The sequence below is a fragment of the Cyclopterus lumpus genome, chromosome 15 (genome assembly GCF_009769545.1).
Source record: "Cyclopterus lumpus isolate fCycLum1 chromosome 15, fCycLum1.pri, whole genome shotgun sequence".
NCBI lineage: Eukaryota > Metazoa > Chordata > Actinopteri > Perciformes > Cyclopteridae > Cyclopterus > Cyclopterus lumpus.
This window is the reverse complement of record NC_046980.1, coordinates 8045945-8068385: the sequence shown is the minus strand read 5'-3', so window position 1 is coordinate 8068385 and position 22441 is coordinate 8045945. Positions and strand designations below refer to the sequence as shown.

The 22441-nt window shown below is 41.6% G+C and overlaps 1 protein-coding gene across 2 annotated transcripts in view; it reads left to right on the top strand.

The window, feature by feature from the left end:
• The window catches only part of ccser2a (coiled-coil serine-rich protein 2a), a 56744-nt gene that overhangs the window by 15869 nt on the left and 18434 nt on the right, over positions 1-22441 (top strand). For both annotated transcript variants that reach the window (XM_034552792.1, XM_034552793.1), the window contains exons 3-4: positions 17-228; positions 19716-19809. In XM_034552792.1, the coding sequence (XP_034408683.1) occupies positions 17-228; positions 19716-19809 (306 nt within the window). The remainder of the gene's footprint in view (positions 1-16; positions 229-19715; positions 19810-22441) is intronic.

Sequence of the window (22441 nt, the reverse complement as noted above, 5' to 3'; positions counted from 1 at the left end):
TATATATCTTCTGCAGGGCATAAAGAAGAAAGCCCCATGCAGGACTCCCAGGGACCACTGGTGTTGTCTTCAGACCAGAGTGATGTCCTTCAGGCTTCATCTGTGGAGCTGTCACCCTCCAACAGCTCTGGTGAAACCTACATGTGGGATGAGGATGGTCTTGAGCCCCTTGGGGGGGCAAGGACGCATCCCTGTGACAGCTATGAGGATTCAGATCTCAACAGCATGGTGAGTCCTAGATTCCAACTTTTATTGAATTGTGACCTGTACAATGTGAAAAAAAGAAGAAGCATAACCTTTTGTTTATTCGTTAGTCCTGATATATGGACTTTGTAAGATTCGTGTTCAAAGCTCCGGGTCCCGTGGCCGCAGGAAATTCAGGATTCGAGTTAAAGTTTAACAATATTTAATGGCAAAGATAATACTCATGTAGCGTTCACGATCGTGGGGCCAGAAAGGAGGAACTCTCCACAGACGGAGTGCAGCTCCCAGGGAGCCACAGACCGGGGCTGTCTCGAGTCTCCAGACCAGTAGAACCATGTCCCCAGAACAAATGCTCGGCTATTAGTATGGTCATGCAAATGAATTCACACCTAAAGGTTAGTTCCATTGGTCAGTTCAAAGGATGCAGCAGTTCTGTTCGCTAAGCCAATTAGTAAAACTAGCGGGGTCAAAGCTCACTCTTCCGGTCAAGGACAGGAAGTTCCCCTTCACAATAAAACCCTATTATCCTGCCTTCCGAATAAAAGCAACACATTAGGTTTCAATCGGCATCCATTTTAACTATTGTCTAAACAATAAAACATTCATTCATTCTCATGCATCATACAGTTAATCATTACATTTGTCATTAAAACAGAATAATAAAACAGTGATCCTCTCTTATGTTTCATAATACATTCCTCCAGAATATTCCTCATAATATCCCAAATTAATTATCATATCTTTCTTTATGTATTAAATTAAAACATAAACTTCTCTTATCTACATGTGCAAATATATAAAATCCACTACAACCTAACAGTCCCTCCTTTTATACTATTCCATAGTATAAACAACTTGTATTGGATTTTATTTCACCGCACTGTAAACATCACTGTAATACAATCTTTATTATCAATACCTGTGGAAGAAAAAACAATATCACTCCCTCCTTTTGACCCTGCTCTGCAAAGTAACTAAAGTCTAGGAGTGTTGTGATCAGATATGTGTCTATCTGTGCATATGTCTATGTGCATCTTCTTTCTCTGCACTCTCATCTTCTTGATGGTCTCCTTTCTCTGCATGCTCATCTCCTCCATGGTCTCCTCTCTCTGCATGCTCATCTCCTCCATGGTCTCCTCCTCTGCATTCCTCCATTCCTCGATTTCCTCGAGTAAAAGGAAAACAGCAAGTTCAAACACTATATTTATTTTATTATCATCATACTTCTGTGATTTATTATAATTTGAATCAATGTGTTAAAGATGCACGATACTCCTCTGTGACTGGCTCATCTGTTGGTGAGGTCCATCACAGCAGGCAGCCAGGTACACAATGAAGGTCGACGATGGAGAGACGAGTGTAGCTGTGGGAGAGAATTAAAACACACAGAGCGGCTTTCTGCGCCGGCTCTAACTAAAGTTGGATATCTGAAATATATTTGGAAATAATTTCATATTTCCCGAACCAATTCTCCAACATGTCTGAGAAGTAGTCATTCTATTTCTATGTTTTCTTTTAATCTTCTCAAAAATGATCTCAAAAATTATTTCTTAAGGAACTGAATTATCCAGGTTCGGACTAGCAATCTCAAACTGAATTATCAAGGATCAGATTAGCAATCTCAAACTAAATTATCAAGGATCAGATTAGCAATCTCGAACTCCGTGTGAGGAACAGCTTCTCACCCGTGGGAGGAATCAACTATTAAATGCGCTTCTGTTGTCCAACGGAGTCTTAATTACTCGTCCAATCCCATCTATTTTAAATTATTTATCTCTTAATTTATTCATCTCTGCGGATTATATTAAATGTAATTGATCACTCTATGTTCTTTCAACTATTTCAAATCCTGCTAGGATCTGATTGCGAGCTGGTATTCGTCTGGCTCTCCTCTCTTGCTCGAACACCTACTGAAAGAGAAAATGAAATCTCTCATTTCTTCTCAAAAATATTTGCAGCTAGGTATTTTGTGCCATGACATATTTCAGCTATCTTTGACTTAATCGTCCGATTAGCCCTCTCGACTATACCCTGTGATTGTGGGTGATAGACTGCTCCGTGTGCGTGTGTAATTCCTAGGTGTCTTTCCACCTCTTGTAAGTGTTTGTTTGCAAAGTGTGTGCCGTGGTCAGACCCTATTCTCCTTGGAACTTCATATCTCGGGATGAGTTCCTTCTTCGGCCATTTTAAGACTGTCTTTGAGTCTTCTTTCTTGCAGGGGATCGCTTCCACACATCTGGTGTATCTGTCGATCATCACGAGTAGGTATCTGAAACCTCTCTTCCGGTTTTCTGCACCCATATCGGTGTAGTCGATGCATATTTCTTTGAATGGAGCATCTGGCACTGGGAACTCTCCTTGGGGACATCTGTATGGTCTTTTCATACTAAAATCATTGCAGGTGGGACATTCATGGTGATAGAGTTTCACCATCTCAGTCATACGGGGATGCCACCAGAGGATAGAAACTTCCTCCTCTGTTCTTTTGGGATTCACGTGAGAGGGACCATGTGCCTGTTTGATGAGTCCTTGACACATCCTTGCAGGTGCCACTATGCCCATCATGTGATCTCCAGAGTCCTTTCTTTTGCACGGCTCCATTGTGTGTCCACTGATTCTGCTCTGCTCTGCTTCTTTCTGCATGAGCTTGATGTCTTCTATTCCGAGTTTTGGGAGTTCCGGTGCGGCTATGTCTGTCCTTTGTTTCACATAGCCTGCTGCCTTCTTTGCTGCGAGGTCAGCGGCTTCGTTGCCTTCTGCCACTTTTGTCTTTGTGGTCTGGTGTCCTTTACACTTCATCACTGCTACGTGTCGTGGTAGCAGGATGGCTCTCAGTAATTGCTTCAATTGACTTTTGTACTTTTGTCAATGCCACTACTTCTGCTAGCTGTGCAGATGCTGGCTGTGCGATGATTTCCGCAGAAATGGTTGAATGTCTTTTCTCTTGTTGCTGCACGACTGAGTATGCGGCAATATTTCCATCTTCACATTAAGTCCATCGGCCATGTCGTTTGGCTCGTATGAGACTGATATGTAGCTGTTGTAAGACTTTTGAAATCTTATCTTGTCATCGAGAATGCACTTGAGGTCAACTAGGCAAGAACTCCATGTTCTGTGTTGACCTTGAGCTCGAGACACATCACAACATGAGCAGTTTTCTCAATTGCTCTTTTCGGGACTGCCAAGTGTCTTGTGCAACCTGTTTTGACCTTTTCGATGTGGTCTAACTTCGAGCTGTCGTACATCAGGTCTCTCTCCTCCCTCCTTTTTCTGAAACAAAACAGCGGAGACTATCCCGCTTGATTCAGAAACATCAAGGTGGAAGGGCCTGTTGTGGTCAGGTGTAGACAGCTTTGAGGCTTAGCCAACTTCTTGTTTGGTCTTTGCGAATGCCTCTTCTGCATCATTTGTCCATGTGAGCAGGGCTTTCATGTTTCGGCTTCCTGCTTCAGTTATGTCTCTGAGTGGCTGTGTGAGAGACGTGAAGTCAGGAACGTAGTGTCGACTGTAGCCTGTTAGGCCCAGGAATGACAGCATCTCTTGTACTGTCTTTGGTTTAGCTGCACTCAAAATGGCCTACCTCTGTCCCGCAGACAGAGCGTACGAGTCCCCTGAGATCAGTTGTCCCAGGAATGACACTGCATTTTTGCAATCTGAGTCTTTGAGCGCTTCACCTCATAACCTGCTTTGGTTAACAGCATTAGAAGGTCTTTCGTCACTCTAAGACAAATTGCTGCAGTTGGTGCAGCTAACAGCAGATCATCCATGTACTGTGTCTTCCGGTAATATGAAGTCTTTGAGGTCTTGCTTCAGGGCTGCATTGAACAAACCCGGGCTATCTCTGTAGCCTTGTGGCATTACGGGTTTGGCACTTGAATGTTCTGTGCAATTGTGGCTTTGTTGATGGTTCTTAGGTCATGAACCATTCTCCAGCCTCTGTTACCGGATTTTTGGACTGGTAATATCTGTGTATTCCAGTTGGACTCTGCGTCGATGAGTAAGCCTGCTTCATATTGTCTCTAGAATGCCATCTCTTTGTTCTTGTTGCAGCGGATATTGATAGCGCCAGACCGTGTCTTGATCTGGTTTCAAAGTCATTACCACGTTATGTTGAGTGGTGTGGCCAACATCATAGTCTCCTCTTGACCATATTTGTGGTGGCACTTCTTCCAACATTTCATCAGTGGAGGGATGGTTCGAGTGTTCCCTTCCATGATTTCTGTCAAGTTGTTGTTGGAGTTGTCCCTTGAAATACGAGTGTTGCTGTATCCTCCAATAATCACCATTGGGGGTGTGGGACAGATATGGGGATTTGGTAGGAATCCACCTCTCTTTTGAGACTCTCCATCATGGGGCCAATATTTCTTGCTTCATGACCTGCTCTGATCAGTAGTGTGATGTGAGGGGCAGAGTCAGGTTGCAGTGCATACCAGTCTCGTTGGTCTGCAGACAGTAAACATTCAGCTGCAACTCCTTCTTTTCCTACAATTATGGCTTCTGTTCTGATGACTTCAGTTTCACCCTCCTTTTCTTCTTAGGCGACGGCGTAGTTGTAGGTGCAACGGTAGGGATCTTCTGGCATGACATATGGATGTTGTGTCATAATCCATGGCATCTATGGCACAGGTGATGATAGGTTCTTGCCCATTTGGAACCATTATTCACTGCGCCGGGCCCTCTGGGCCTCTTCATAGAAGATCCACATAATCTTCATCCTGCACTATTCTTGCAGGCATCTGGTTCTGGTTTGGAATGTGTCGTCCAAATCCTCCTCTTTGTGAGCTTCCTCTGCCTATAGCTGCATCAGAGCGACTGTAACATTCCTCAGCCCTGTGCCCAAGTCTGTCACAGATACGACAAGGTTCTCGCCACCTGTCTCTTCTGGATCCTCTGGACTTGTCTCTGTCTTTTCTCCTCTTCTTTATATTGGTCCAGGGCTTTGCCCACTGCTTCCTGGATCTGGACGACGAGGTTGCTAACAGCAGCCATCTGCTTTCGCGCTTGTGGGCCGTGCTTGGCAGCCTCTGTGTCCTCTTTTGCTATCTGTAGCTTCAGGAGTCTCATTGACAGCTCATCTTTGGTTGCCTTTTCTTCTTCATCATCCTCGTGGTGCTGAGTGATGTGGTGTGTGATGTGTTTCTTGCACACTTCAAAGGTGGCATCTTTATGCCCATCGTATGTTGCTCACGACTCAACTTGTCCGGGAGACCTGCTATTACAGCAGCCTTCCACATGTTCAGGTATGTCAGGTTCCTGTCATGTCTGGTGCCTGTAGCTGATTCCCAGGCGTCAGCTGCTTTCTTCAGGTACACCATGGCTTCTTCATCTGACTTTAGCTTGATGCTGGCTAGGTTGGCCATGTTGGGAGTATCTCTGGGATTATATGGCTTGTATTGAGGTGTGCCATTGCTCAATGTCATGATAGGTGCCTGAATCTGGCATTTTCCTCTTCTTCTTCACAGCACACTGGGCTTGTTGCTGCCACTGACATCTGACTGTGTCGTGGTGGAGGCTTGTAGCTTATGCATTCCTTTGCTCTCCTCGGGAGGTGTTGTCGTGATCCCTGGAGGCTGTCTCCTCCTCTGCTGTCTTGGAGGCTGTCTCCTCCTCTGCGCCAGTTGCAAGGCACAGTTAATTGACCGGAAAGGTCAAGCAGGGCTCCTCTTCTTGTGAGATGGGGGTGGAGGGGGTTGGGGCCTTGATTTGGCTCCTCTTCTCGCTGAGGTGTCGCAGTTAGCCATGCGATTTAGAATGGAGGCTCAGAGCTGGAGGTGGGGGCTCTGAGCTGGAGGTGGGGTGCCACCAGGACGCAGTCCATATGCGTCCATCGCCTGTTGTTCGGTTAGGGATGGCGTTAATGAGCGAGGGAGTGGTATCTGGGTGGGACCTATCTCCTATTTGTATCTATTGGGACACTCTGAATTGGGGAGGTCATGACTTGGCGCCTCTCCCGGGCTTCCTCCTCTGCCTTTCTTAATGGTAATGTGATGGACTGACGTTGTCTTTACCCTGTTCTGACAGCTCTGCTTGTGACAGTTCACCTTCCTCTGCCTTTCTTTCCCTCTCTTTCTTCCACCATAATTCTCTTCTCATTAGGTCCCTGTCTTCCTCCTCTCTTTGCTGACTTTGTCTAGCATCCCTTTCTCTGCCCTTTTCTCGGCCAGCTAATGCCCTCTGCAGCTGTGCGACCTTGTTCATCAGGTCTGCGACTGTTGTGCTTTCTGTGGAGTCAAACTCTACACTGCCTCCTAATAGTCTCTCTACTGGGGCCATGGTGTGTGGAGCTTCTCTTTTAAGTGGGCTGTGGGCGTACGGGGGAGGGTATTAACATATTATGGGATAGATGGAAGGGGTGGGAACGGGGGCTGATGGCAGAAGTACAGGGGCTGTCTCCATTGACAGCTCTTTATTCCTGTTTGTTTCTTCTTTGGGGTCTTTCGGGGTGTTGCTTCTTCCTGGCACCTCCAAGCAGTGTTGTCTTCATTCACTGCTATGCCATGTCGTGGCAGTCTTGCCTACACAATGGCTTCATTGGTTCTGGTGACGTCTGCTGATCGGGACGTGAACCAATTTTCCTCTCTGTTTGTCTCTCAGCTTGAGCACTCTCATCAGAGTAACTTCTGGTCTTCTGTGGGCCCCTCCAGGGTTGTTACGTCAAGTAAACCCTCGGTATGACATTGCTGAACATATTTCCTCAGCTTCTTATTCAGTCTTTGGCTTGAACTATCAGGTTCATAGCAGCATAGAGGATGTCTTCAATCCAAGCGACCGGAGTCTTGATTGAAGTTGGCTCGACATTTTCCGAGAATCGGGTACTGACTGGCTTTATATAAGGAAATGTAAATGTAGAAGGAAAAATAAAATTTCAGATTAAAATGTATCCAAAAAATTAAAAATTAATTTTTTTGAATAAATTAAAAAATTAAATATTTTCACACTATGTGTCTAACGTGCAAGTGTGATGCGATTGGGAAAAATATTCCAGTTAGGAAGGGACAAAAGTTATACACGGCAATTGGACAATAATAGGTTAGAGGGAATAAGGTTGTACACTGCAATTAGGACAATGTCAATTTAGACAAAAATGGAAAAAATGTGTTACTTTATGCAAATGGAACAACGATTACGTACAGTCCACACAGCCAAGCACAAAGCAAATGATACAGCCTTCAGCTGTCAAAAATGGGAAAAACTTGTTATTTTATGCTAATGAATCACTAGGGGCCCAATCGGTATAAGTGGGACTCTGTCCAACACTTTATACAGGCTTCTCCTGTGTACTTTTAATAAGCAAATTATTTAACAGGGGCCCATTGGTATAAACGGAACTCTGTTCTACGCTTATACAGGCTTCTCCTGCGTTTCAACCAAATCAATGGGAAAAAACGTCATTTTAAGCACATTTTTAACAATTACTTTTAACCGCCCAGCATAAACAAGCAAATGATATGATCACAAAAACTGCCAATTATGAGAAAAGCAAACGATAAAACAATTACTTTTAATCAAAGAATCGTCAATAATGAAAAACAAATGGCATGAGAACCAAAACCGCCAATTATGAGAAAAGCAAGATAAAACAATTACTTTTAATCAAAACCGGTAATGATGAGAAATCAAACGATATGTCTTAATCAAAATCCGACAATCATGAGTAAAGTAAACGATAAATCAATTACTCTTAATCCAAAAACTGGCAATAATGAGAAAATCAATTGCTGTAATAAACTGGCAATACTTAAATCAAAAAGAATAATGCATCAGTGGTTTATCACTGTCCTCTTTCACTATTCAACACGATGGTGCCAATAAGGTTAATCCCTAGGGCACTCCATGGGGGGTGGGGGGGGTTCAACCACTAGGTGTCAAACCTGATGGTGAATGGCTCTCGACTGGCAAAGACGTGTATTCTAAACACTTGTGACCCACATGTGGTCTTACAGGGAAAAAAATGGTTATTTTATAACCCTTTGTCTGTGTCCTCTGTCTCCTTTTTCCTCTCTTTTCTCAAAAAGTATTAACTACTTATTCATCAGGGGCTCAAAATGGTATAAGTGGGATTCTATTCTACCCTTATCCTGTCTTCCCTGTGCTTGTCTCTTCTAATTATGGAATATATATATATATATATATATATATATATATATATATATATATATATATTTACAGTATTTACAACAATAGCACGCTGTACTGCATAGAAAACTGTCCCAAGCGGTCCCAAGGTAGGTGGGGCTCTTGCTCTCTTCACTCTACAGACCTGTTTGTAACAACTGGTTTATCACGGTAACTTATTTATCTTATTTCTTACAATAATCCATATCAATTCTTGCGCCGGTCTTCGCCGGGGGAATTGAACCCTCCACGCTGCTAATCAGTCGCGTCGCGGAACGATTTATCTATTGTGGACTACTGGACGTTAAATTCAATGTGCGTCCCTAAAGAGTCTAAGGGGAAAATGTTCTTAGCGGACAATAGATTATGGCGAATAGCTTCTACGTAACGCTCACTAACTCCTCACTGTGGGGAGTTTAAATAAATAAACTCCGGCAGGCCGTTCTCACGGACTTCAACTCTTTAGGAACAATGCGGCACTATCTTCGCGTAACCAGTCTCGTTCAATATGCTCGTGCGACTCACAACAGAAATACACACATTTAACAGTACAAAACAAAACAAACATAAAAACACTAAATGAGCATCATCTTCACCACGGACCTAGCTTAGTCCTTATTCTATGTCGTGTTTTCACGCTAAATGTTTTAGCCTGGTCCAACAAGCTCCGCACCAATCCACACGCTAAAGTGTCTATATTAAGCTATGCAGGATTCGATGAAACAGGTTCCAAGCTTACCGATAATGAGTTGGCCATGATGTGGAATGGCGTGGATCTAGCGGGCCCAGTTCCTCAGCCACGAGGCCACAGCAGCTCACGTCGGTGGTCACCAAATTGTAAGATTCGTGTTCAAATCTCCGGGTCCCGTGGCCGCAGGAAATTCAGGATTCGAGTTAAAGTTTAACAATATTTAATGGCAAAGATAATACTCATGTAGCGTTCACGATCGTGGGGCCAGAAAGGAGGAACTCTCCACAGACGGAGTGCAGCTCCCAGGGAGCCACAGACCGGGGCTGTTTCGAGTCTCCAGACCAGTAGAACCATGTCCCCAGAACAAATGCTCGGCTATTAGTATGGTCATGCAAATGAATTCACACCTAAAGGTTAGTTCCATTGGTCAGTTCAAAGGATGCAGCAGTTCTGTTGGCTAAGCCAATTAGTAAAACTAGCGGGGTCAAAGCTCACTCTTCCGGTCAAGGACAGGAAGTTCCCCTTCACAATAAAACCCTATTATCCTGCCTTCAGAATAAAAGCAACACATTAGGTTTCAATCGGCATCCATTTTAACTATTGTCTAAACAATAAAACATTCATTCATTCTCATGCATCATACAGTTAATCATTACATTTGTCATTAAAACAGAATAATAAAACAGTGATCCTCTCTTATGTTTCATAATACATTCCTCCAGAATATTCCTCATAATATCCCAAATTAATTATCATATCTTTCTTTATGTATTAATTTAAAACATAAACTTCTCTTATCTACATGTGCAAATATATAAAATCCACTACAACCTAACAACTTTCTTAAAACAATTTCACCACTGGTTCCACTTCTTGCCACTGTCTTGACTAATTGACGTGAGATGTTTAAATCAACTATGAGTTTAAGCTCTCAATGTTTTGAAGTAAAATGTCTCACGTGTTAATATTAAACTGATAATAAGGTAAGCACTCTTGTTCTAAGGTCTGCCAACAAGCCCCCCATGCTCTCCACTCTTTCTTGCCTAATGCCAGCTGATAGATTGCTCCGTCGCACATTTCACCAAGGGAGAGGGATGGAGAGCAGCCAAAAGCTTTTAGTGATAATAGGGTTACAAAGGCTTAAAACTTAATAAATTGATTGCTAGTTGGCAAAGACTAAGCATGCGTGACTGAGAGAGTTGACAGACATGTAAAGGGTATGACACCTTAATAAAAGATGAAATACTGAGTTGGATTTAATAAAAGATGGTCAAATTCGTAGTTGGGTTTAATAAAAGATTGTGAAATAGTTAGTTAGGTTTAATGAAATATGGTGAAATAGTTAGTTAGGAGTGGTCTGATACATATTATGATGGAGTTCTTTGAACTAACCAATGCCTCCAACTCAGCTAGGCTTCTCACTGACATCACATCACTCTAATGCTGTCTTCTCTCCAATGGCTTTCTGTCCATTTCAGGATTGATATTAAGTTACTGATCCCTTTTTAAAGCACGTCTGGGTCTGGCCCCTCAGCTACATAGCAGAAATGTTGACCCAATACGAGCCAGCTCGCAGCCTTAGATTGTCAGGTGAGGCCTTCTGGCTGTTCCAAAGTCGAGGCTTAAAACTAACGGACCGTGCTTTCGCCATCAGGGTCCATTTGCTTAGGAACAAGCTGCTCGGGAGTTAAGGCTCGCAGAATCAGTAATCTCTTTTAAATCACTTTAAACCCATTTTTATAGACTTGCTTTATGGGATGTTGTCTTTTTATCGTCCGTTTATTGTCTTTTAGTGCTTTTTTCTTTCTTTGCTCTTTATTTGTATCTATTTCATTGCTATTTTTTATTTATTGTTCATATCAATTGTAGTGTTTTATCTTTTACCTTTGTGTTCACTTGCTCTTGGCCGGCCTCACTGTTTGGCTTTCTGTCATTGCATCCTGCTTTTACTTGGTGCTGTATACATAAAGTTATTATTATTTCCATGGGCACTGCAAACAAGAATTCAAGCATCATAAGATTAGCTCAGAAGACTAATCGCTGGCCTATAATATATATTTCAAAAAACATAATGTACTTATCGTTAGCTTCAGGAGCAAAAACTACATTACCCTCAATCACACTGCACACTGTCTAATTATATTTGACTCATTATTAATTATTACATGGTTGTGATATAGCCTATGTTTGCATGCCCTGTTGTAACACTATTACCCTATTACATATGAATTTATGGTATTTCTATCTGTAAAGAATAACATCATGCAATATTATGCAATTGTAACATCCTTCTCTTTGATCTGTGATTAGAAAAGTTCAACTTTTTTTAAAGTTGGCCCATCAAAGTGTTTGTCATGCTGTGCACAGTAATGCAGGTCTTATTTGTGACGTCATTAAGCTCAGCTTCATTTAGTAGGCGGTTGACTTTGTCCAGCTAATATACTTAAGGGCCACTTGCAGGCGCATATGTATACTGTCCTTGTAGACCTGGTTTCAACTACAGTTCTTTTTAGCAAGACACACACACTCTCTGTGGTTTAGTCCATTAAGCAGTTCCACTTTTAAATAATTCCTCCTTCCTTCTATAATTAGGGATTTAACGGGCAGAACAAAGACTGAAAAGGAAAGCAAAACTGTCTAGAGGTTTCTGCCGACTCTCACTGCCGGTTTCATGCCAAGGCCTCTCTCTCCCTGAGAGGAACGCTGACCTGGCCCCCAACTGCATGTTAATAGCATCGCTGGCCTTCACTTTGGTTCTCTGTATTCCTGTACCACGGCACTTGCTCTCGGGAATGCATAAAGAGCTTAAAATGAGCTGGATTAGAAATGATATAATAAGCTTTATGTGTTTACTACTTTTACCATGTGATGTTGACACGAACTTCGAGTCACTGAAAATGTAAATGTGTTTATCTCACAATAATGGATTCTCTAGCAACTACCCAAGCAATATGAAAAGGAGTAGAAAGCTGCGTGTGTGTGTGTGTGTGTGTGTGTGTGTGTGTGCGCGTGTGTGTGTGTTGTGTAGTGGATTAGTTGAACTGTCATCATGGGCTAGACTTGTTTGATGTTTTGAAAAGGAAAAATGTAATGGACATTCCCTAATAGCAGTCTGGAGACAATAGCTCATGACCACAGCTTGTGTATTTCAACATCACGGGGTCCACCTAAATCTTCATAAAGTCACACAATATTCTAGATAACACTCCTTAAATCTTTGCAGAATGACATAATTGGAGAATAATCTAACACGGATGAGAGAATTGAGATGAGAGTCCTAAAAGAAGCCTCTTCTACTGATTTTAATACTCTTCACATTACTTGCCCGCAGGTCGGCACTCGATTAGGCTGTTATTATTGTACATCATAATATCATGTAAATGTGTTCTTGAAATAATTGTGCAAAAAGAGGGTGATTATAGAGAGATGTAGTGCCAAAATCCAATTGCTTTTGTATTCTACCAGAATGAAACGGCCCCAGGGCTTGACCGGAGGATGTGTGTCTCCTGTGAGTGTAACTGGAGACTGTTATTGGATCAGTAGCTGCCATCATTCAACCAATGCAGCGACAGGCAACAAATATGTGGAGGAATAAATGACTGCAACTTTGCAGCTTGTCTGAAACCTTTCTAAAAAATACGACATTTCCTTTACCTTATGCTGCGTGCTACCAACGCTCTGTCAGTATAGCTCTACTGAACATATGAAAAAATGATTAATCCTAGAGGGGCAGGTCTGATGGTGCCTGTTGAGTGAGTAAGGAGGAAAAGAGTAGAACTGAAGGGGAGAGACTTACTGGAGGAACTGATTGCTGATGTGTGAAGATCAGCTCTGTAGGGAGTGGGCCTTTTGATATATTTAACTGAGGTATTTCATTTGAGGAAATGAGCCCACTTACTGTAATTGGCTGAACTAAGCGCTTTCTATTCCACTCCTTTTACTCTTATTTTCTTTTCATCCGTTTGTGTGTCTCACTCTTACTCATTCATCCCTTGTTCACTGAGTAAATATGTCCTAGTAATGAGCGAACTATAAAGAAAACCATGAATATAATCCTGTCAAAAAAGCAATGTCCGTGTCCAAAATGATTCATAATTCTCTCAGACGTATCCTGCGTCATTCATGTGGTGTTTGTAATGACAAAGTTGAGGCATCAAACAATGCATCAATGTGTTTTTTTGTTGTATTTTAACGAAATGTCTATAGTTTCCCAGGAAAGCTGCTCCTGCTCTTAGATGCTGCAGACAAAAATACATTCAGGGTAATTATGCCCAATTTTAATCTTCTAAAAAGGCAATCATGGCTCCAAGCAAAAATAACAATACACACTCTCTCCCTGTGTTTATTTCTTGTTGGTAGGAGAGAATGAATTGGATATTCAGCTCCGAGCAGGTTTAGTTCGCTATGCCGCAGTGGCGTGCTCAGTCCACTTGGAGGCACTGTGCATCCTTAAGATGACACAACGTGCATGTGCCTGCCAGAGCTCCTGGTTTGTGTGTCCCAGTATTCTTCTGGCTATATATGGCTCATTCTTATGCCTCTGTTCAGAATCAAGGAGTGTGCTACCTGAGCTGATAATAACATTCCCATGATGCACCGTGCAGCTCGGTACTGTACCAGCTTCACAACATTGGCATTGTGAAACAGAGGGGCCACGTCTCAGTGAATGTTAATGTCTCCCAGGCCTCAGCGCAATTTACCAAGCAGTGCAAAAGCATCAGTAGACGCGGGCACCATTTATATTTCAATGGTTGACGTATTTTAGAGTATTCACACTATCTTAGATGCATAGAATTTGGGGTAAAGCTGAAGCTGGAAAAATGGGATGGGTGCTTTTTGGTATTTATATGGGGTGGACACAATAATAGCAACACCTGTGCAGTGAACTACAATTCAGTTCAATACATATAACCTCCGTGAAGCTTTTGATATTTGATTTCCGTTGAAACTGTGTCTGTAGGATGGGAAGAGCAGTTTGTTTTTGTTGTGCTATTGGACTGATTTATCCAGCTAATCCGTTGTCTCCCCTCTGTATTTACCTCTCAGTTCAAGCAGATATTAAGAAATCTTTGAATTACAGCCCAGTGTCCCTGCACGCAGCATGAAACCCTGCATGGAAAACGCCTGAATGTTTCTCTTTTGCATTTGATAATTCTGTCAGTTTTTATCCCCTCTGCTCTTGGGTAGCCTCATCCTCTAGCTCTCCAGTTGCCTCCTCAAAGCCACAGATTTACCGCTGCCTCTTATCCCTGATTTATTTATTTAGCCTCTAATATTTGTCTTTTTTTTTTTTGCCTGGTTGAGACAGGTCAATTCATTAGTGTTTAAATGAGTGAGGTACTTAAGCCCTTTGTCTGCAGAGTGCTGAGCCATTTATGGAACATGCCAGTGAACCGGCTATGCTGCTGCATTAATGAGGCTTAATGGCTCACCTGCTTTTGTTTGTCTTGGTTTTAAATTGACAGCAGCAGCCCTTTTTAAGATAAACAGTGTTGTTTGTGAACCTGTTTTGAAAGCGGTTCGAATGCTTTTAGTAGAAACCATCACACACAACCTGTGACAACTGCTGTATGAGTCATTCCAAAAATTACAGCCTGTACTTCCTGTGATTATCCATTATGACTCCTTGTATTTTCCGACCACAGTCGTGACTATTATTTTCCTACAAATCATTACCATGCTGCTTTTTAGAACCACGTTGTCTCTCAACTGGCCCCCACATATTATGCATCTTAAATTGGTTACTTATTGGTCCCATGTGAGAGATAAAGGCAATAATATATTAGCTGACTCGTAACGTAAAAGCAGAACCACTTTTCACAGAGTTGGTTTATTAAGTATATTCAGATCGCAGTTACATGATCAAATCAAATTCCTAAGATATTATACAAATACAAGACAAATCAAATGTGCAAAGCATAAAGATCCCAAATACCTCACATTCTCAAAAGGCAGTCATCATTATCATCATTATATAAAGCAATAAACAACAAAATGGAACTACTTATATTGTTAATAACAGTAACTACATCTTAACAACAAACCCTATTCAAATAGTGCAATGTGCAAACAATGGGTAAACAGCACAGAAACCTGAGGGTTGTGCTTGTTTGGGATCGAGTGCAACATGACTCATGTGTTGACGTAGTCCGTTTTATGTCCAAGGTATACACACTATGGCACAGTCAGCACATCGTTGTCATTTCCTCAACAATACACACATATTGAGCCCCAAAGAACATGTGAAAAAGATAAAGCTGGAAAAACATACTGATTTGAGGATTACGTAACTCTATTTAGTTCCATTCTGCAGCTGCCATCACTCATCAAACCATTTCACTCAAATGTGCCTCCTCCGCACAGCTTCTGTTTGCCTGCGCATCGCATAACACGACAGAAAAAAAAGTGTTAATATAAAGGATATTGCCATTGGTAGCAATATTTTTCAAGTAAGGGCGTAACGGTACACAGAAGTCACGGCATGATGCGACTTTGGTACAGTGAAAACAACATTTATGCATACAGATCTTCGTCTGGCTGGGGACTGAGGAAGCATTTTTCCCGTTGGCAACTCTGGTTTACAGTTTCCATGATAGAAATAAGTAACATTTCAAACACTTCTGTATTACTCTGCACGAACACTGGAGAAACACTCCCCCAAAAGGTCACAACAGGCTGTAAAACTGAAATGCATGTCTGATGCTATGAAAATTGAAAATCCAAAATGCAGTTTGCAACTTGGAAGGTTTTTGGTGTGAAACATGATCACTATCACTATTATAGACACATTTGAAAGGGAAGAGAATGGTACAAGAATCAATAAAAAAATAAATATTTAAATTAAGATTTTCTGGTATTCTGTATTTCTTTATGAATCCATAATTTTGATTAATTAATTGTTTGTTAATTTCTCGAACAACCAATTATCGCTGTCAGACCAATAACACCTTTACAGTGGGTGAACAGTATTGTCCCACATTTCACACATCTCACAAAGGTTTTATTCAGTCGTACCACAGAACAATCGCAATCCGATTGTTCACGACATTCAGTAAGACAGACAATGAAAATGGATTTCTATTTTAATTTTTATATAAATGGTTTTATAAATTAGTTCAAGAACTGCAATTGAGTCGGGTGAATGGATTACCATGACATCTGGATATGATTGAGGTAGAGGACATATCCCCTCACACACACACACACACACACACACACACACACACACACACACACACACACACACACACACACACCCCAAACACATTCTCGTTGTTTTCTATTTAAATTGCATATGCAATCACGTAGTATTTCTGTATATTTCAGGACATTATTTTTCAATGTATTTGACCTTCAGAAAACTAATCATCCTTGAAAAAAAATGGTTTGATGTTGATTTCTAGCCCTCGTCTCTGATAGAGAAGCTCCACTGAGATTGCATTACAAGCTAATAGGAAGGGACTGGGTTTCAAAGAGCGACGTGCTTCTCGTGAGACAAAAGAGAAGAGAAAGAACGAGACAGCTTTGAAGAGTCTGAACACTTATTGATTAGAAACACTTTATGTAACGCTGAAGTTTGTGTTTTATTCAAGTTGTTTGAACAGAAAATCAGCTGCATTCTTTGGCTAATTGTGTGCCCACAATGCTAATTTACATTCAGTCCACAAATACCAAACTTCTACCCGAGTTCCCCAAAAGATGCTGTTAAAGAAAGCAACGAGTTGAATCAAGGTACCTGTAATGAGCCTTTAATTTGCCCCACAAGTCTGCTGTGCAGACAGTCGGGTCATTGGAGGGCAAACTGTCAAAGAGGGATAAGTTCAGCGTCAGAACCCTTCCCAGTGAGGCTTTAATCTGTGTTTGATCCCGCTGTGTTTGTTGGAAGATTCATCTGACGCGGTGGGATCAGAGAGCGTGCCATGAAACCGAGTATGTTGGAAGACCTTCCCTCGGACGTTCCCATTCTGAATGCTGCTCATGCTGCAGGGTTTTTGGACGACCGGTCCGAGATAGATAGAGAAATATGCATGTCATGTGTCAAATTCATGTACTACGACAAGTCAAACCATTATTCCTTTAGTGAGAGCGAGCTCACCAGCTCCAACTTAATTGGCTCAAAGCTGCTGTTGAGATGCATTTTGATAACGGTGCATAACAGATATTGACTTCGCAGTCGAGGGTCCACAACTCATGCACTGACTTGACTTCCTTTAACATAGTTTTTACGCTCTCCATGAAAGAGGTCAGAGTGATTGGTCCTTGTAACGGGAAGTGATTGAACATCTTGCAGATGCACATCAACAGAACCAAATATTGTAAATGCACACGATATATCTACTGAGCAATTTCTGTTGTGTAATGCACCTGAGTCCAGGTCCTCTTCCATAGTGCTGTTTGCTCTTAAACCTCTGGAGCTGCGCTCAGTGACAACAAAGTCAATGAAAGGCAGGAGACGGAGTGTAAAAAGAATACATTGGGGGGTTATCAATAGAATATGGGGTTATGAGTTACTGTTCGGATACAGGGTGGCTGTAGCTCAGGTGGTGGAGTGGGGTGGCTCCTCCTGTCCACATGTTGAGGCGTCCTCAAACAAGAAGGCATTGCACCACATTTTACTCATGTGGGTCCAGTATGAGAAGAATGTAAGATGGAAAAATACTGAAATGTAACTGGCAATACAATTCTATCAAATTACATTCCCCACCATAAAGATGTAATCATGATACAGGCAATGTTAGCAATATATGTTGTGAGGGACTACATTTTTTTTTTTAAATTAGTGATTCGTCACCCTACATTTATTTACTGCCTTTTATTTTAAGTTTGCTACATTGCATAGACAACTGTGATCAAACTATGTGTAAAAAGTGCACAAGATGTCCACACTGGATGCGTTTCGGGGTCATCCATCTGGCGAAAATAGTACAATTTAATTGTCACCACTGCAGCTCTCGACACCAGCACCGAGTCTTTTAGAGGCCATTTTCCATTTGAGTGTTTTTCCACTTGCACACCTAAGTGTATGATTTTGCACTGAGCTGTGATTTCTGTCAGACACTGATGGAAGACTGGAAGCTGCTGCTGGTGTACTCTACACGGGGTCTTTTTAACAGGTGAACTGTCAGACAGCTGAAAAAATCCAGTCGAAATGTCTGGAGCGGAGGAAGAGTGTACTTATAGCTCTGTACCGTATCACTGGATCGCAATACTGAGGTCAATATGTCGCTCACATTTACTGTGTGTCTGTTTCTGAAAGAGAGAGAATATAAGGTAAGAGAGCAGAGAGCAACAGGGCGGAGGAGAAAAGAGAGACATACATCTGAGTAAGGAAGTGAGACTGGATACAACAGTCGAGACAAGGTGATTTATCAAAACAACAAAGATTCCGCCCACATCTTGGTTGACAGTATTTTGACGTCTCCAAAAATGTGTGTTGTTTATTCTTTTTCCCCTTCATTATTCCTTCTTCGTTAAGTCTGAAACACTGAGTACCAGCCAGTTATCATGCAACACACTTCCTTTAATGAGTCATTTTATGCTTGTGCCTTTTTTCTCAAAGCCCTGCCAATTTAGTTTCATGGAGCACACAATTGCCTTGAAAAATAAAGCTTTGAACTATTGATTCAGTCCTTTCCTTTTGGGTATGCTTTTGAATGATTCGGTAGACGGCAGTGCAGCAGTTAGACTCGCTGTATATTCTGAGGCTGGAATGAGAAGTGTTTTTGTTGGTGCATAGCAGATATTGACTGTGCGACGAGGGTCCACAGAAGACGCCTCCAAAGATACAGCAATTAGATATGATAATACAGAATTAGCATTCACAATTGAGGGATATTTCTCCAGAAGTCTGTTGTGTTATCTGCTGATGTATGCAATAATCTGAGTTTTTGGAGGGAAGAGAATCATGTGAAACGGTATCAAAGAAAAATGTAAATTACAGCCCTTCATAACTTGTTATTGGTAATGACAGAATTAAAGGGAATGCAAATACATATTAACGAATAGATAACGAAACAGTGAATGTTGAAATGTCATAATGCAATTAAAAGCACCGTGCATAACAGAGTTCATCATGGCATTCTTTTTATGAAATGATGGGATTACGTTCGAAGCTCTTATGTCTAAATGAGATTAATTTACATAGCCACCTAATTGTTAGTTAAGAATGAAACGAGTACCGTATATATCACGGCATCAATTTAACCTTTCGTGTGCTCAAACATAGTAACGATGGAAAGCTGCTTTGGCACGGTTGGAAGATGCAGCCAATATCAGACCAAGGACAGAACCATATTTATGTCAAAAAACATATTTATGTGAACATCCATTTCCGGCTAATTGTACGATTTTTGGAATAAGGTTTATGTGCATACACACAATTTCAAAATAATGTATGACTCAAAAATGTGCTTGCAAAGCTTTTATTATTCACAGGAAAAGGCTTCATCTGCATATTTGCGCTTTTGTGCATTATGTCTTTTTGTTTTGTTTTCGTTTCTGAACCGGCACAGAGTTGCATGTGCCTGGCCTCTGGGGTCCATATATTTAGATCCCAGCAGTCGGTCCTACAGAGCAAAAACACTTGCTGAGATACAAAATGATATAATGACTCTAATGCACCCATAATTTGCCTATAATGCACGTCTAATGTTATCTAATGCGTTAGAATGAAATGATTGTTACATGAACATTTTTGGGTTCTCAGGATATCCTGAACAACCTGGACCCTCCGGGAAGCGGAGACTTGGATGATGATGACCTCATGCTTGATGTGGACCTCCCAGAGGATGGCTTGCATGGTCAGCACACACACACACACACACACACACACACACACACACACACACACACACACACACACAAATTGCTAAATTCTCCTACGCAGGATTTAAATCTGTGAGGTTATTCTATGGCCAAGACGAATGCTTCAGTCTCATTGGCGGGATGTTTTCCATTATTTTCTGTTCTGATCATAGTTGTAAATTAATGCATTACCAAGGTCTTAGCATTCTATTTCCAGTGATATTCTTTTATGGCATATAATGGCTGGTATAAATTGAATCCTGCATTGCCCAGGGTGAATAGTTACCTGTGATACATCCATTCACATCTTTTAATGGACACATTGCTGTCTATTATGTGCTGTTACTCTTTTAAAATGTGGTTGCTGAAGAGTTATTTAATTACAACTCTTCCACACAACTGGCCTTTAATGACAGAGGCAGCTGACTTGAAGCAGTATTCAGTCAGCTGTCTAGCTCTGTTTATATGAACAGATGCACACACACACACACACACACACACACACACACACACACACACACACACACACACACACACACACACACACACACACACACACACACACACACACACACACACACACACACACACACACACACACACACACACACACACACACACACACACACGCACACACACACGGAGTGCATCTATGGGCTTCATAAGAGCAGACTTTACATTTGATTGCCTTGACAACAGCAGTATGGTGTTTACATGATTTGTTTAATAGCTCACTATTCACCAACCCCTCCTATCTTGAAACCTTCTCTATTTCAACCTTGGTGTTTTCTGTCACCCATTTTCATTTTTTAAATACAATTATATAAAATAGTGTTTTTATAGGTTGTTGTCAAAGCTAATCAGGTCGGATTATTAACACATCATGATAGTGTTGACAATGTTATGTATTCATTGGATAGTGTGTGTCACATACATGAGGGGAAAAAGGCAGAGGGAAAGAAAAGTCATCTTATTTGTCATGAACCATAATGAATTATAGGAAGTGGGGTTTCTCTTGTCAGTCCTAAAGCCAGCACGGTATTGGATAATATGTTTAATGCACACGTTTTATACGAGTATATGGAAGGGCACAATTGCACGCACACACGCACGTATACCCACACAGTTGCCAGTTTATTAGATACTTTGAAAAGCAGCTCAGCAGTAAAGTCCACATTTATCAAGTGTTGATATAACTGTATGGTTATATTGGAGGATGTTGACTATTGTGCTGTTGAATTATATTCTGTTACACTAAGAGGCATTTATAATATTTAGTTCACCCTCATTACATCCTTCAACATGACCATAAAGTTAGATTATTACTTCTCTAAAACAGCTTCAACAGAAACTGGACATTGTAATCTTGCAGGCCTGTTGTACCAGACTGTATTAGTTTTCCCTAGGTGTGCCTAATAAACTCACTATACATTACTGAGGCAGCTTTACAACCCTGATGCCATTCTTTGGTCTTTAAACAGTGCTCTGTTTGTTTAGGAGAGAAGGAGACAGAGAGAGCAAGAGAGAGCTATATGTTCACTCCAGAGGAATGTGAATTGGAGTGTCATCCCTTCCTACTCCTTTTCGGGAAGTAGCCATATTTATAGCGTTCTATGTCCTGGCCAGAGCTCGTGTGATGAGAGTCGGAGAGAAAGCGAGACGGGTTGAAGAGTCCAGTTAGACCCGGCCCACAGGGCAGGACCTGAGACACGGGATAGGGAAGGGTGATCCCTCCCTTCCAAAGGCACACTGACACTGCCACAGAAAAGGAAGAGGGGAAAGGGGAGAAGAGGAGTTACAAAAAAAGAAGAAAAAAGGGGAAGGGTAGCCAAGGTCTCGTGACTTTCTAGCTTGGACACAAACCAGTCACCTTGGCTGCTCTCATACCACCACCACCACAGTCATTTCTCCCCCGCTGCAGTTCCTAGGGAGTTCCCAGAAAAACAAGGCTGTCAACAAAGACAAAATCAGGAGGCGTTGAGTTGATTTTCCCCTCTCTGGCCCTTTAACTGCTCACCAACTGACTCGACAGGGAGTCATTTCTCTCCACTCACTTTCTTAGTTTCTCTGCCTTTTTTTTCTCCTCCCAAGTTGGAATATATTTCTGTTGTATTACTTTTTATCGGACTATTTTTGAGCTGAAAAGGAGTTATTGGGGACGCTGATGTTTTCTGGAAAGTAACAGTTCAGAATAAAGCAGCCCGTCTCCTCCTGTGCTACGTGGTGACGCTCAGGGTAAAGTATTTTAACCACCACTGCTGCAGTACTGACATTGGGTCTTTACATTTTCCAATATTTCTTTATCCCTCTTTTACTTTTTCTTTTTCTCCCTTTTACTTTCAATCAAAAGGCTATCTGGAATATAGAAAGTCAAGAGTCCATTTGATTTCCTGGGGGTCATGCTCTGTTAGTTGTCAATTTTGTTGCGGTCACAGTTCATTTCACAGCTGTGTGCTATTGAGTGTCACCAAATACTGTGTCCTCTCACCTTCTTAAAAATGAAATGGCCTGTCACCGCGTAGGAGAGCGCTTGTTTGTGAGACAGTTAAGAGGAATAAGAGTAGGTGGATCAGATCATGATATATATGCCGATATTCTAGAATAGAGTATCTAAAATATACACCGCAG